Source organism: Ambystoma mexicanum, chromosome 4p, assembly GCF_040938575.1.
Source record: "Ambystoma mexicanum isolate Mex_15411 chromosome 4p, UKY_AmexF1_1, whole genome shotgun sequence".
In the NCBI taxonomy this organism is placed as follows: domain Eukaryota; kingdom Metazoa; phylum Chordata; class Amphibia; order Caudata; family Ambystomatidae; genus Ambystoma; species Ambystoma mexicanum.
Genome location: NC_090927.1, coordinates 1158283953 through 1158300663, shown reverse-complemented (window position 1 = coordinate 1158300663; position 16711 = coordinate 1158283953). Strand labels below are relative to the sequence as shown.

The 16711-nt window shown below is 45.9% G+C and overlaps 1 protein-coding gene across 1 annotated transcript in view; it reads right to left on the bottom strand.

Moving 5' to 3' along the window:
* The window catches only part of MTRF1L (mitochondrial translation release factor 1 like), a 459754-nt gene that overhangs the window by 298215 nt on the left and 144828 nt on the right, over positions 1–16711 (bottom strand). The window contains exons 3-4 of the mRNA XM_069606774.1: positions 10209–10392; positions 8305–8468 (exon numbers count right to left, since the gene is read on the bottom strand). Of these exons, the coding sequence (XP_069462875.1) occupies positions 8305–8468; positions 10209–10392 (348 nt within the window). The remainder of the gene's footprint in view (positions 1–8304; positions 8469–10208; positions 10393–16711) is intronic.

The following is a 16711-nucleotide window of genomic DNA, read 5'->3' as shown; positions in this document are numbered from 1 at the left end:
GTAAGGGAGTTTGATTGAATCGCACATCGCCAGCTTGTGCAGATGCAGAAACAAAGTTTGTCTCGCCCACATAGCAGCAACCAGGATTAGCGTCACTTGTTCCTGGTGCATTTTGTTCACTATCCTGCTCAGTAGCCGTGTTGGGGGAAAAGTGTAGGCAAATTTCCCTGACCAGCTCATCTACATGGCGTTCCCCTTGGATATAGGTTGGGGAAACCTGGATGCAAAATCTGGGCATTGTGTGTTTTGGCTTGTGGCGAACAAGTCTAAGGGAGGATAGCCCCAGATGGGGAAAATATCGTCAGATGTTTATGCTGAGCTGCCACTCGTGCTCTTCGGGTAGAGGATCGCTGCTTAAAGAGTCTGCCAGAGAAATGAGTTTGCCTGGAACATGCTGCGCCAATAGGAACATGTTCCGCTTGAGTGCCCACTTCCAAATTGTTTGTGCTAGCCTGGACAGACTTGGAATGGGTGTGCCTCCCTGCTTGTATATGTAAAAAATGTCAGTGGTGCGGTCTGTGATGATTTGTACTGTTTGGCCTGACAGATGCACTTGGAAAGCTTGTAGGGCTTTGAGCAATGCTAGTAGCTCTAAAAGGTTTATGTGATATTGGGCTGTGATATGGGTCCACAGGCCAAGGGGCTGTGTGGTGAAGATAACGGGCTCCCCACCTGGTGAGAGATGCGTCTGTAGTGACAATCGCTTGCACTGTAGAGTTGTGAAAAGGTTTTCCATTTAATAGATTTTCCTATGTCCACCAGCGTAGCGCTTGAACCACGGTTAGCGAAACAACCACTAGATCGAAGTGACCGCTTCCCTGAGACCACTGTTTACTAATCATTCTGGCATTGGGCACATGCGCAACCGGGTATTCGGGACCAGGTAAATGCATGACGCCATTATCCCGAGCAAGCGCATTGCTTTCCATATGGTTATTTGGCGACCAGCTAGCTACTGAGGTATTTGCAGCAGTATGTTTTTCACTTTTTCGTTTCGTTTTCGATGGAAAGACTAGACCCTCTTCTGTCTTTATGACAGCCCCTAAGAACTGTTTTGTCTTGCTTGGAATGAGACTTGATTTTTTTCTCGTTGATTGAGAATCCCAATTGGAACAGAAGGTTGATTGTTCTTTGGGTATTTTGCTTGCAAATTTGGGGGGATTCCCCCGTTATCAGCCCGTCGCTCAGATAAGGGTACACACTGGGATGGATTCTATGCGTAGGTGCACTACCACTAGCGCTAGTGCCTTGGTGAATACCTTTGGAGCGAAGGGTAGCACCTTGAATTGGTTGCGTTGGTTTGCTATTTTGAAGCGCAGGAATCTTCTGTGCATTGGGAACATTGAAATATGAAAGTATGCATCTTACATGTCCAAGGTTACCATGTAATTCCCCTGTTTTAGCAGTGGGATTACTTTCTGTAACGTTGTCATGCAGAATTTGTGTGGCTTGACATAGGTGTTCGCCGGGCGCACGTCTAGGACAGGGCGCATTGTTCGGTCTTTTTTCGGCACAAGGAAGTACATTGAATAAATACCCTTGTTTACCGGGGCGATTTATATGGCGTCCTTTAGTAGCAGTGCTTTGACTTCTTCTAACAGGATACATTGTTCTTTGTCTTGGCAAGTGGTTGGCTGGTGTTTTTATTAGCTCTATGCAATAGCTCCCGACAACAGTGGAAAGTACCCACTTGTCTGACGTGATTCCCCCCATCCCCCAATATGCAGTGGTAATGTGAGAAATATGACCTACTGGAGAGGCATGGGAGGGAACCTGTAGCAGTTGATAGTAAGTAATGATACTTAGGAGGGGTGGAGCCCCCTCTTGAGGAGGAGGATCGGCCCCTACTTCTGGACCTTCTTTGGCCCCTTTGAAAATTCTTTTGGGAGGACTGCCCTTGTGAAGAACCCCAGGGCGAACTCTGCCTACCCTGGTTGTAATTGGAGGAGCGCTGGGAGTTTTGTGCTCTAAACCGGCGCCAATTTGAATCTCCTCTCTGCCCAAAGGGTTGGTTAGTGAGTTGTCCGAGGGATTAGAGGGTGTCGTATTCCTCCTTCAAACCTTTTAGCGCATCCTCAACCGCTTTTCTAAATAATGCGTTGGGCTTGATGGGCATGTTTAAAAGGGTAGCCTGGGTCTCTAATTTGAAACCCGATTGACAAAGCCATGCATGGCATTTGACGAGTGTACCTTCCGCTACAATTCGCCCGCATTGTCTGCTGGGTCCAAGTTATTCTTAAGAATGCAGCTTGCTACTTGTCTTCCTTCAGCAATAGTGTGTAAGAGCTGTGTCTTTAGGGGCTCTGGAACAAAGTCTATTTGTTGTGCAATCTCGCCCCATTTGTGGCAATTATAGCTGGATAACAGCCTAGTGTTTTTAGCAATCCTTACTTGATAGGCAGTCGAAGAAGCTACTTTCCTGTCCAGGGTGTAGATCTTCTTACTCTCCTTGTTGGGATGGGCTTTGGAAGAGGCTAAAGGCGTTCCTGCTCTCTTCTTTGTGGTGGTGACTACTAGAGAGTTAGGTTTAGCTGCCCCCTAATGTACAATGGGTCTGATGGGGGTGGTTTGAAAATGTTTTCAATACGTGGGTTGACTGCCCTTGTCAGATTGGGGGTAAGTAGAGAACGCTGAATACGCCTCTGGACAGATTGAAGCAGAGGGATGAACTGTGCTGCAGATCTCTTATCCCCAGGGATGTCCTCTACAAAGTCGTTATCATCTTGAGCTTCCTGGGTATCTATCTTAAAAGTGTTCGGCAGCCTTTAAGAGCAGGTCATTGTACTGCAGCTGGTTGTCTACTGGGAAATCAGCCACCGGTTGGTCGGTATGGTCTGGGGATTGGATGATGTAATCATCATCATCATCATAGTATTGGTCTAGGTCCCCTGTGTCTTCTGGGTCTGTAAATGAGCCAGGGTTTTATGAGCCTTCAGTGTCGTAATAGTATGTGTCTTGACCTACTTCTTGATATGACAAGGTATTAGTTTGTGTAGCGCCCAGGAGGGCTCTTTTGGCATCGGGCTGTTTGCTAGCTGCTTCGACTTGAGGGGGGCCCTGATGGTTGGGGAGTTGATCTGGGTGTTGATCAAAGAAATTTACAAAACTAGAAATTCTCCTCATAACCCTTTCAAACTCTTCTGGGGTCAGTTGGGAGGGACTTGGCAACACTGAGGGAGCAGGTGTAGGTAGATGCTTAGGTGTAGGTAGATGCACCCTTTCAGAGGGAATGATGCATTGCCCCTGGAAGGTTGTCCTCAGGGGTGGAATAATCCCTACTCTTTGAACTTTGTGATTTTGAGTCTTGGGGCGTCGATGATTTGGAGTTTTCCGATGTTCTGGTCTTCAGTAGGGTGTCAGGGACATGTTTTTTAATTAAGTCGCTCACTTTAGAGCTTTTTGCAGGTGCCGTTGTGGATGTCTTTCATCGCACGATCGCCAGAACCCGAGGACTTTGCAGATTTTGACACAGGGTCGGAAACAGATGTTGGCGTCTGTTTCGGGGGCCTGTCATATGGTAATAGCGACTGCGATGTCCCAGAGGACAGTGAATGTTCGGACCTTCCCTCAGACACCACGTGTGGCTTATCTGTCGACGACGTGGTCGACTGTCGGCCATGGGGATGTGGTTGGTGTGGCATGTAATGGAGGTGCTTGAGTCGCTGGGTGTCGTCTCTGTAGCAGAACCGCTGGCCTGCCTGTTGGAGTCAGGGGCTCGCACACGGGAATCCATTGGATCCAGATTGCCCTCTGCGTCACTTAAGACGCCAACGCTGCCATCGTTGGAGGCTGCCTCGATGTCCATGGCGGCCTCGGCCTGCATGGCATGGTGGGCCCATCGTTTAGTCTTTTGGTCCTTTAAAGTTTTAGGCCTAAACAGTTTGCAAGACTTGCACTGGTTTTCTGCGTGGTCCCTAGAGAGGCAAAGGTTACACACACGGTGTGAACCCTTCTAGGGAAACTTCCTGTTACAGGAAGGACAGAATTTAAAAGGAGTATTTTCCATAGTGTGTAAAGATGGCAGCCTGGTGGAATACAAGGAAGTATAGGTGGAATATGCATTCTCTAAGTGAGATGGAATCTTCTCCCTACTGCACAGGGCCAAGGCCTGCTGGGGCCTAGATAGGCCGCAGACAAGTTTGTCGAGACGGAGTCGTTGTCGTCAACGGATCTTGTCCTCGAAAGCCATTGCCGGAGATCTTGCAGTGTACTGTTGTCAAAAGGACAGAAAGAAAGTCTAGCTTTAAACTTTTTCAAAGTAATAGCGTAAGCCAAAAAGGAACTCTGTGATATGCGTCCAACTACGATGGTGGAAAAAAACAATCTGAGGGACCTCAACGCATGAAGGAGCATGTGTACAGTGGATATCACACTAGGGATAGTATTACTTGCACGCCTTGTCGATGTCCCTTTTATACATGGCTTGTAATGCTTACCTAAAGTCTCTGCAGGAGTGTAATGCCTTTTCAGCTGAGGACCTGTGGTCTGGGCACTTGTTCTGTGGCAACAAAAATTATAACAAAGCCACTATTGTAATCCCCATTCACAAACTGATAACCGTGATACAGTGTATCTTGAAAATAACCCTCCCTTCTCACCTGTGCTTTTGTTTTGTGGAGCTCTCCATCCTGTATTCTACAGGGGCGTGTTGGGTAGGTGACTTATTCTGAGGGGGTAATCGTGTTGAAAGCCTTTTATCTGAATAGCGTCCAAAACTTCTTTTAAAGTATCAAGGGCAAGTCTCTTGGTAAGAATAATAATTGTTTATAGTTCATCAAATTAGAAATGGTCCCTACGTTGGAGAGATCTCTCTTGCTAGAATTTCCTTTTATCCTTCGCATGTTCGTGGTTCCCTAACAAGGGTTTAGGCTGTGGTAAGGCTGCAGCTATACTCGTTTTCTAAGGAAACATTAGATTACGTCAGTTCGTCAAAAAAACAGAGTAATAGCTGCCTTCAGAAACAAGCGCGGTAAAAATAAGCGAAGAAAAGTGTTGAGACTTCAGGTAAGCACATATGAAACTTCTTCTTTCTTTTCTTTTAACAAGTTCATTCATTCAATACCTTTGTTTTGCAGGTCTTCGGAGAAACTGTGAAGAAAACAACTTCGGACGATGCAGGGAACTGCTGTAGAAGCTTTCGGAAGAATACGCTGCAACCGCGGATGTAGGATGCTGAGAGAAAAAAATGCTGCGGCTTCGACGTATCTTCTGACAGGAGATGCAGAGACTTCGAATATTACTGCAGACTGAGGAAAATTCTTGGAAAACTTCAGTTCGGTAAGTCTTTACAGTTTTTCTGCTATTCTGTTGATTTTGCTACGGAACTAATATCTTTGACTCGGTTTCTTCTGTTGACAGGTTCTGTCAGAAGATTGCTAGAAGTGTTACCCGCGGTCAGCGGAGAAGACGCAAAGCGAGAGCTTCGGCGGAGGCGGGACTTAAGTGGCTCCCTCTGCTACAGGTGTAGACTGCACTGTGAGTTACCTTATGGGATTAGCGGCGGCCAGGTTGAAGATAGGGAAGATAAAGTGTAATGAGCCTATGAGTACAATGCTAAGAGTTAGGCAAATGCCTCTTGCGCCAAGCTTGAAGCCACTGATAGAAATGAAGTTCCCTGCCTCTCAAGTATTTCTGAATGGGATCTGTATTTCTGTGCTGGGATCATGACACAACCCAAGACAGACATTTTGCAAGGAAGTCAGGATAACTACATATCTGGTTTCATCCTTATAAGGGATCATCAGTGCAGTATAGTCCTAGCCTTGTGGTTGGAGCATTTGCCCATGTTTTAACACCAAATGCTCCACCCACAAGGCTGCCAGGACTAGAGTATACTACACTGATGATCCCTAATAAGGGTGAAATTATGTAGTTCCGACTGCCTTGCAAATGTCTGTCTTGGGTTGATTAAGCTATGTGTAAAATAGCACTGCCCACATAGACAAAGACAATTTCCTGGTGAAAAAGGTTTGCATTTCAGTTCATTTGCATACCCACAATGCCTTGCTGTTGTGGCTCAGAATTGGAGGTGAACTTCCAACAATGGCTAATAGGTGGCGTTGTGGAATGTCCGATTTAGTGCAATTAACTTTCCTATTTTCGGTGAAAAGTTGTTTTTTTTTTCAAACCTTTTTAAACCCACCATAACTTTCTTGGTGACTGGCACACACACTTCACTAAGCTCAATACAAATAGTGCAAGTAAAACCTACACCAAGAAATTATTTAAGCCCTTATTCAGGCCACTTATGTAGCTTAGTAAATTCAGCCCCTCCAATTCTGGAGTCTAATGACATACATTTAAACAAATCGGATATTCTTCCACTTACCAATTCTTGCACAAACTCCGACATGGATATCAAATGAGAGAGGACATTAAATTCTAAGGATATTATATCCACCATTCAGCTGAATATTAAATCCACGTTTAAAAAAATAAATTATCTAACTGGTAAACAGAGCCTTTTATTGCTCTATTGCTCTTGTGGTTGATAGATGGGACTACTAAGTCAATGTTCTTCTCTGATATTTTGAATACACCCTTTATGCTTTGTGTCTTTAGCAGACTTGTTTAAGAAAAGAGTGTAGGATTCCAACATGTTTACTGAATAATAACATTGCATGTATTGCTAAGGAATAAAGTCATATTATACAAATAAGGGGGAGTACATTTTCCTAGTTTTCGGAAATAAAACCTTTCCTCTCAGACAACTCAATGCTAGTAGGGAATGCCACTACTAATAAAAACAATCTTTTACGATACGATTTAACATACTCTGATCCCTTCGAATTAAGACAGATCCTGCAGCAGTTTACAAGGCCGCATTAAAAAAAGCTTTTTAATGTAGGTTTATAAGATTATCTAGGATGCCTTTACTTGCACCGCCTTTAACACATCTTCTATAATCGGTACAATAAAAATACCTGTTAATAATCAACCTGTATTTCTGAATTCACAGTACAACAAGGCACCTCCTGAGGTCAGCCTGTGTTTAAGAATAACTCACTAATCCCTTCACTCTTCCTAGTGTCAGAGTATGGTTTTGTGAATCCTGAGTTTCACCTTATTGAGAGGTTTTGCAAGCGATTATTTCTTATTCTACAATACATAGAGTTCCTGATGAATCTTAAGCTACTTAACCAACATCAGCCTTGGGCAATTAACAATGTAAAATGAATGGATGTTAGTAAGGGCCTTAAGTGCTAAATTCAAATTGACTGGGAAAAAGATTGAAATGACAACCTTCCTACTAAGCTTTGGGAAGTGGTATGGCTTTGAAATGCGCCTTGAAACACTTGTGTACAGGCGCTTATTAAATTATCTATCATATCATATCTTTAAGTCAAAGTGTTTTTATTTCACATGGGAATGCACTGGGCCGTGAACAGTTCATGAATCTGCATGGGTGGTGGCAAAGAGTTGGCTGCATGTACACTCTGCATTGCTTCTGGTAGACTTGGAACAATGTGTGTTACACAACCTGCGGGCTATACAAGTGTATGTTATACAAGCTTGTATAGCCCACAGATTGTCCAATGAAGGACTGCACAAACTTCCAAAGGATGCTTAATCCTCTACAAAATTAAATTTAATGATCATTGCTGCATCCCAAATGATTACTCATAATTGGAAAAATGCTGGAAAAGTGTCTTTGATGGACTCTTGGAACTCTTTATCTGTTTGCTCCATGGAATTGAAAGGTTATTATCTAAAACTTCACTCAACATTTCCTTATAGATCAATAAATGGCTTACAATGGTTTACACATCTCAAAGACCGTAATCCATTGTTACCACTAAATAGGATAAAGAATGTACGTAATCTTCATTAATTTGACTTTCTGTCCACTATCCCCATGTTCCTGTTCTGTATGGCTGGTTTACTATGTAGTGATTTATTGTTAACATATAGATCCACCCATACTGACTTTTATTATTGTTTATTTAATAAGCATACTGACATTTGAATGTAATGGTTTACTGCCATTCTCCATTTATTCATTGTATTTCTAGCAATTGTAATTATTTTACTTTCAACTTGTATATGAACTTTATTGTATGAATTATTTATTTGCATTGTATCTTGATATGTAATTAGTCAAAAATGAGAAGGGGCGAGGCGCGCACTCCAGTTCCTGGCCAATATATTACCTGAAAAAAGGTTACTGCGTTAAATCCCAAAGATATGTAATTCAGCTACATTTATGGCAATATACAGAACAGAAGTAAGTCCATTATTGTAAAACACTACATTTCCTTTACTTAAAAAGGAATGCAAGAAAATGCTTCATTTAAAATCATTCACCTCGTTTGGCTGTGGCAAAATAGCTACAGACATGGTACTGGTATGAACACGCCCCTGTTTTTCAGTCTTTGGCACCCTCTGCACCCGATGAACTCCTCCTTCAAACTTCAATTGCTTGTAGGCCTCATGCCCTGCAACACTGGCTGTGGCATGCCGGAGTCCACCTTGAAAGCAAAGCGAAACAAAAAAAAAAAAAAAGTATTTACAGTAATGCACAGGTTACATGTGTGATCTTAAAATTTAGATGGTCCTTTGTATTAACAGCTTCCTTCAATGAAGCAGTAACAACCGGTATGTGGATGCTTGGCTCTCATGTTGTTATTTGGGTATATCAGTTGGCGTATGTGCATTTCTCAAGTCTTGAAACCTTCATATGCATAGGTTTTAACTAGATGTTACAAAGAAAGCAACAGAAAATGATCCTACTTCTGACATCAAAATTCAGCAGCATCTGGCCGCATCGATACAAGTCACACGTTAGGGTCCTTTTAATAAGTCCTTAACTCATTCAAAAGGAAAAACGAATCAATAGCATTTGAAATTGAATGGCCAGATGTGTAAGCTTTCCCACTGCATGTAGTTTTCTAAGCTGCAATAAGACGCACTGCAAGGCAAAGAGCATCTACTCTAAAAACAAGAGACTATGGGCCTCATTACGACCCTGGCGGAGTGGGTTTACGCCAGCGGTATTCGCGGCGGACCCGTCCGCCCCACTACGAGTTCCCGTAGCGCCATGGAGCGTTTTCCGCCTGGTTTTTCCGGGCGGAGAAATCCATGGTGCTACGGGACCTTGTTGTTAATTACGCCACCGTATTTTACGGTGGCGTAATTAACTCCTTCCCCACTCCCATTATACCCTATGGGGCAAAAATGGGAATGGGGAAGGGTAAAATGGGGAATGGGGATTTACCGCCCCGCCAACCTCGGAATGGGGCGGTAAATCCGCCAACCCCCATGGCGCTATCGGCAGCTTTCCGCCGTGCTCCATGGTGCATTTGGCGCCACGATTTCCGCCAGGGTCGTAATGAGGGCCAATGTGTCCAACCAAAAAAAAAAAAAAAAGACCAATGCACACACAGAAGTAAATAAAACAACAAAAAAACGAAGCAAAGTTGCAGAGTGAGGAATCTGGACTTGATTTTCTTAAAAGCTTGATGAAGAAGGTCTCATGTAATTCATTATGTGTGACAAAGGAGGAAATATATGGATTTAGTGCTCAATGAACCGAGTTTTGTAGAACCTCCGGTCTTGGTGAAGTAGTGCCGGGTGAGTGTTTATAGCCGAGACGAGGGAGTGGTTAGACTCCATCATGGCAGCTTATGGGTACACAATCGTTCTGCTAATGGAGAATAGTCAGCGTAGAGATCTGTCTGGAGCTGAAGTCAACTTGGTTTTGATGTCAATGGCACGTGCTGGAGCAATATTTACAGCCAAAGTAACGCCATGAAGATAGGGTGCGAATAAAGGGGAGGGTGGTGTGTGCGTGCGTGCCAGCAAGGTCTACTCTGAGGGGGTCCATTTAGCTGCTAGACGCAGTAATTGGCAGTAAGCTCAAGTGTGAAGACATGGTAATGTGGCTTGCCATGATGCAACTAGGAAGAAATTATCATGGTAAGGTACTGCGTTCAAGTCATGGATCGAGGGTTACAATAGCAGACTTTGCCTAACTTCACTAGTATGCATGGAAGGCGGCTGCTTGACTTTTTCACAATCTACCATACCAGATATGATATGGCATTTATAACGCGCCTATACACAAGTGTTTCAAGGCTTCAAGATGCATTATTCGTCCAAGTTCCTCCACTAAATCTCTTTGGCGCACTGTGTAATAGGGTCCTCATCAATCATAATCCAAAGTTTTCCTGAATCTACTTCTCAAGCCAGCTGATGTAGTTGAAACTCACCCAATTCACTCTTAAAATATTCAAGTGGTTCAAAACTCCAACGCTTGTATGCAGCATATCGCTGGTACATCTCAAACATCTCTGCAGTGAATAGCATCGCCTCTTGGCCCCCCACACCTGCAGTGATCTCCATGATCAGATCACTTTCATCAGTTTCTTCAGACGGGACCAAAAGCATGATAATCTGCAAGCAACAAAATTCACAGAGAGGAAATGCAGCATTAGAAGATCAAATTAAATAAAAGGGGCCCTGGCTAATAGAGTACCTTAAGGAAGGCATGGTATCAACAGTAAGACAGACAAGTGACCACAGTTCAATGGTGTTTATTGAATTCTCGCAAGGGTGTGAAAAAAGCCCATCTAAACCTATGGATGAGAGCAAGCTACGACAATCGACTAATAATGCAGTCCTAGTGGTGTCTTGTCAAAATAAACAGACCTATACCAAAAAAAAATATTGCCAATCCTTACCGCTAATTTACAAATAGTGTGGGGGTAGTAGTCATGAAAAAGAAAGAAGTGTTCACAAAATTATATTTCAGGATGTTCGGGTAATTGGCCTCCCTACCCCATGTTTCATCACGGGGCAAGGCGGTTCACTCGAGCAACGCGCACACTCTGGCTTCTGCAGCAAAAGGATATAGTTCTATTACCAGCATCAGGACCTTCTCTGTCCAAGTCTCTTTACTTCTTAAAAGTATCTTGACTCAGAGGGCCTGATGTACAAACAAATAAGATGCAAAAAGTGATTTTCCTTTTACCAGTATTCAATTTGGGTGTTCACCCTGGATCCCCCTCTTCCGGGCTCACATCCCCTTATTACAATGTTTAGAGAATATTCTCTCTCGGGTGACTCACGGTTCACCGAGGATACCCCTCAGCAGGGCTCAGATCGCTTTTTACCTGTCGGGATCGGACCAATTGCAGTATATATTTTTTTTTCCAACATTATTTTTATTATTTTTGGCATAATGAAATATACAGGTTCTTTGATGGTTACATATTTTGTAAACTGGTAATAGCATTAAGGAGCGGTAAGCTGCCTTGGATGTAACTGAGTCTTATTAATAATGTTGTTTTTGAAGACAATGCATGATTTACTAACAACTGAGGGGGGAAGGGAAGTGGGGGACATAGAGCTGCATACACAATGGGAACAGCAGACTGCTTAGTTCGTTCTTAGGGATTTTTCAAAGGGTCCGTGTGGCTCTCCAGCTATGTTTAGGATGGGTTCTTCGCAGTGGATTCGGCAGAATTAGGGGAGTAGTTTGCTTGGCTGCCTGTGACTCCGGGGTGTGGAAGAGCCCCGTCTCTTCTCGAGACTAGTTTTATTCTTGTTTTATATTCAGTCTCGAGTTTCCATCCAGAGTAGGCTTGGGGGCTGTCTTGCCACCCCTGGCAATTGTTGCACATAGTCCAGGAAGGGGGCCCATATGCGTTTGAATTTGGGCTTGTTGCCTAGTCTGATGGCCATGACTTTTTCGGCTGCCACAATTTCCCAGCATTTGGACCACCACAAGTGCGTGGACGGGCCCTCCTGATTTTTCTAGAGTCTGGCAATGGTGATTTTGGCGGCTGTGAGGAGGTGGGAGCATAGGTCCGCCATACAGCCTGTAAGGGGGAGTTGGCCGTCTCCTGTAGCCCCAAGAAGCACGATTCCTGGGTCCCAGGGAATGTTGAGCCCGGTGATTGCTTTGATCTGCTCCAGAGTGTTTTTCCAGAATAGAGTGGCTTTTGGGAAGACCAGAAGGGGTGGAACAGGGTTCCTCATTCTGCGCATCCTCTCCAGCATTGATCAGGGATCGCTGGATTGCACTTATTTAGGATGACCGGGGTGCAGTACCATCTGTAACAGTTTGAACGCACTTTGTTTGTTACGCACTTTGAGCTTTTTTGTGCTCGAGACCATATATGGTGCCATTCCTCTGGTTCGATCGGTCTTCCGATGTCTTCTTCCCATTTCAGCATATATGGTTCTTTTTTAGTGGGGTCTGTTCTGGCCAGTAATTTGTACAATGTTGAGATTTTCCCTTTTGGGGGATTTGCTAAGAGGTTGAGTTCTAATGCAGTTAGCTCTCTGCTGCCTTGTTTCCTGACCTGGGGGTTCGACAGCCAGTGCCTCAGTTGCATATAGCAAAAACCGTTCAGTCTCTGGAATCTTGAATTTTGCTTTGCACTCCTCAAAGTTTAAGGAACGCCCATTCTCGAAGAAATCTGCCATAGTTTAAGCCCCCGGTTCTCCACTCAGTGAACTGGTTTGGTGAGACTCCCGGGGAGAAGTCCGGATTCCCCCAGATTGGGGTGAGGGGGCCCATCGTGCCCCTACATTTCCACCGGCGGGCTGCAGTTTTCCAGCTGGCAACCGTGTTCCCTGTTGCTGGTAGGGGGCCCAACTCTTGTGTTCCTTTGGATTCTTTGGAATGGGGCAGAACTTCTAGCAGGACCATGCTCCAATCTTCCTCTAGTTGTAACCACCTGGGGCGGATGTCGCTGAGCTTCCAGGCAAACGCGGGGGCCAGCTGGGCTGCTAAGCAATACCTTGCCACATAGGGGACCCCCAGGCCACCCAGAGCAGTACTTCAGAGCATGATACGACTTCTTCCCCCCCCCAGACGAGGTTTAGGATTTCCCTTTGCAGTTTTCGCAGGGCTTCCTACCGGATTGTCACTGGAAGCGCCTGCATGTAGTATAGCAGCCGTGGGGTCAGGTTCATCTTTATTGCTGTAATTCGGCCAAACCAGGAGATCTCCTGTTTCTCCCAGCGGTTGATGTCGGTTTTTAAGTCTCTGAAGAGCGTCGGGAAGTTTGTCTTATACAGCTTCTCAGATTTATTGGGTATCTGGACTCCCAAGTAGCTAATACTGCTTCTTGCCCAAGGAATCCTGAACTCCTCCTCGAGGTTGGCTTTCGACTTACTTGGAATATTGATGCCCAGTGCTACTGATTTGGATACATTTATCGTGAATCCTGAGGCCGCCTTGAATTCTTTGAGAGTTCGCCATAGAGCTCTTATTGAATCTGCCGGGCGGGTGAGGAGAACATCTGCGTATAGGGCGATTTTGTAGGTTTCACTTTTGTGCGTGAGGCCATGTATTGCAGGATTTTGGCGGACCCTGTCCGCGAATGGTTCCATTGAGAGGGCAAAAATGAGCGGGGAGAGTGGGCATCCTTGTCTCATGCCCCGGGTTATGTGTATGCTGCCAGATTTGGTCCCATTGAGGCGTAGGCTCGTAGAGGGACTTTGGTAGATCGCTAGGACCCATTTCCTAAAGTTTGAGCCGAAGCCGAAATGCCGTATGATTTCCTCCACATAGCCCCAGTCGAGCATGTTGAATGCATTATTTGCATCTAAGGAGAGGACTGCTAGCCTTGAGCTCAATCTGTTTGCTGTCTCTATGATGTTGTTGGTTCTGCGGATATTGTCTTGGGTGCCCCGTCCTGGGATGAAGCCTGTTTGATCTGGGTGAATGATCTCTGGGAGGAAAGGGGCCAGTCGATTTGCCAGAATTTTGGCAAATATTTTCACGTCGTTGTTTAGGATTCTTATGGGTCTGTAAGATGCGCACAGCGTTCGGTCTTTCCTTGGCTTTGGGATCAATACTGTTATTGATTCGTTCATTGACGCTGTCATGGAGCCGCTGGAGAGAAATGAGTTGAATAGATTCGCTAGTTGCGATGCTAGCAGGTGTGCAAACTTCTTGTAAAATTTTGAGGATAGCCCATCTGGCCTGGGCGTTGTGTTTTTCAGGTGGCGGATCGTTTCGCTAACTTCCTCCGCTGAGATTAGGCCCTCCAAGTCCGCGAGTGCGGCGGATGGTTGTGGTTTTGGGATGGGGGCCAGGAATTGAGTAATGGCTGGGATTGACGTTGGGGGTCCTGCCATAATTTCCTTGTGGTGCTGCACCATTACTTCCAGCTTATCAGGGTCCAGATGATGTTGGAAGCCCTTTTTGTCCAGCAGGGTTTGGATGTAGTTCCTGGTTTGGAGCTTTTTCAGTTTATGTGCTAGGAGCCGGTTCGCTTTGTTACTGTTAAGGTAGTAATACTCTTTAGTGTAGGTCAGTGCTCTGGCGGCCCGGTCTGCTAAGTGGATCTCTAGCTCTCTTTTTGCTCTTTTTAGTTCTCGCTGCGTTGTTTTCGGGCAGCATTTTTTGAGCTTGGTTTCTAGATCTACCAGTCTGTCCTCTAGCTTTCGTTGCTTCAACAGGTTTTGGCGCTTGAGTCTCGCAGATAAGTTCATCGTCACCCCTCGGATTACTGGCTTCATGGCATCCCATACTGTTGCTATTGGGGTGTCTGGGGTTGTGTTCTCCCTGAAATAATTCTGAATCGCCTCCCCAAGGTCGGAGCTGGCCGCTAGGTCGGAGAGAATGTGGTATTGCAGCTTCCATTGTCTCTGAGTAAGTCCTGAGTAAGTCCTGGAGCTCTGTGCAGCAGCAGCGTCATCGTGACTGGAGCGTGGTCCGAGATTGCAATGGGCCCAATTTGGATGTTCTCCACGCAGGGGGCCATAGTGGGAGCAGCGAGCAGGAGGTCAATCAGTGTACGAGTGAAAAGAATGTTAATCTCTTTCTCCCTGATTGCGTAGTCTCCAGATGTCTATGGTCTCGGTTTCCCGCAGAAATTCCGCCAGGGATTTGCCGAAGTCTTCCCTAGAGGCTGGGAGCGTCTTATCTACCCTCGGGTCTGGGGGGAGGTTAAAGTCCCCTCCGATTAGCAAGTGGCCTGTTGCGAAGGCCATGATGGTTGGGAGGAGGCTTCGGAGGAATAGGTCTTGCTCTTTGTTTGGCCCGTAGATTGCCACCAGGGTAATCGGAAGTTCGACTAAGAGTCCTTTCAGGAGCAGGAATCTGCTTTCTGGGTGTCTTTTGATGATGATGATGGGAAATTTTGGGTTAAGAGGAGAGCGACACCCCTCTTTTTCTGTGCAGCTGAGGCGAAGTAGCATTTCGGGTAGTGCCGAAAACGTATTCGCTTTTCATCCTCCGCGATCAAGTGGATTTCTTGGAGGAAGACAATGTCCGTTGCTAGTTGGTCTAGTTTGTGTTCCACTGATTTCCGCTTTCTTGGTGCGTTGAGCCCCTGCACATTCCACGTCGTGATAGTAAGTGTCTTGTCTAGCGAACCCATCCTGTAAATCCTAGATAGGACGCTTTGTAGTCTTCCCTGGAGATTTCTTGATCCATGTAGGCGAGCGTTGTTTTCCATCATGTGCCCCATATTATGAGAGTCGTCACCCCTCCTCTTCTCTCCCTCCCTCCCTCCCTCCCTCCTCTCCCACCCCCCCCCAACAATAACTAGGTTTCCGGACCAGCCTTCAACCAACGGGGCATTCGGCCGGACTGGTGTAGTGCCTCTGTTTGGAGGCAAGCAATGCCTCTTCTGTTGATCAGTAAAGTTCCGGTAGAGGCTAAAGAGTTCATTTGATGAAGTCAGCTTATTGTCTTTTGGCGTCCTACTCAGCGGTTTTTGTCCCTTTTGGGCATGCCTGGTGGGCCTCGGGGTCTGCGACGCCCTGATATTTTTGTCCAAGCTCTGGTGGGATCTCCCCGGGGGGTTCCCGGGGCATCCGCAGTTTTGGCGGGGGGCTCCTCCTCGGCTTCCGGGTTCATAAATCGCTCAGCTTCTTTAGGGGAGGGGATTATCCGAGGCTTGCCTTCCCAATTGAAGATTATAGCTGTGGGAAAGCCCCAGTGGTAGGTTGTTTTCCTCTCACGTAACCATTCGGCGAGGGGTCTGAGGGCTTTCCTCTTTGCGAGAGTGGATGCAGCCAGGTCCTGGTACAGAGATATTTCAGCATCTTGGAAGCCGATTCGGGCTGTGTTTCTGGCTTCGTGCATTATTTCTTCCTTGACTTTGTAGAAGTGAACTCTCGCCAGAACGTCCGGCACCGAATTTGCATTTTGTCTGGCTCTGACCCAGTGTACCCTGTCCAGCTCCAGGGGGGCTCCGTCTGGGAGCGTTAGGATGAAGCGAAATAGGTCGTTGACGTAGGAGATAAGCTCTTCATCGGGAACCAAGCTCGGAATGCCCCTCAAGCGGATATTGTTGCGCCTGGACCTGTTTTCAGCTTCTTCTTGCTTGTTCTCGAGGGCTTCGCATCTGGCCTCTAGTGAGGCGATTCTGTCGGCCCCTTCCCCGATCCCAAAGTTTTGCTCGAACAGGGTAGTCTCGATTTCTTCTGTTCTGGTTTCGACCTCCCTGACTCTTTTGTCCAGGGACGCAATTTTACCTTTCAGTTCCTCTGTGCCTTTGTGATATTCCTTGGTTATGGCAGTTAGGAGCTCCTGGAGGTCAGCTTTCGTCACTCCCTGGGTTGGTGGGTCGTCGTGGGGGTCTAGAGACGCGCTCGTAGTGTCATTACGCTCCCCTTTCTTGGGCTTTTCGCCCGTGGTGGTGGATAGTAGGGTTGCAATGTCGGTTTGTTTGGTTGATTTTTGGCTTCTGGCCATGACTCCTTGTGACCTAGGCAGGAGTTCGTCTGACCCCCACTTGAGTTGGTT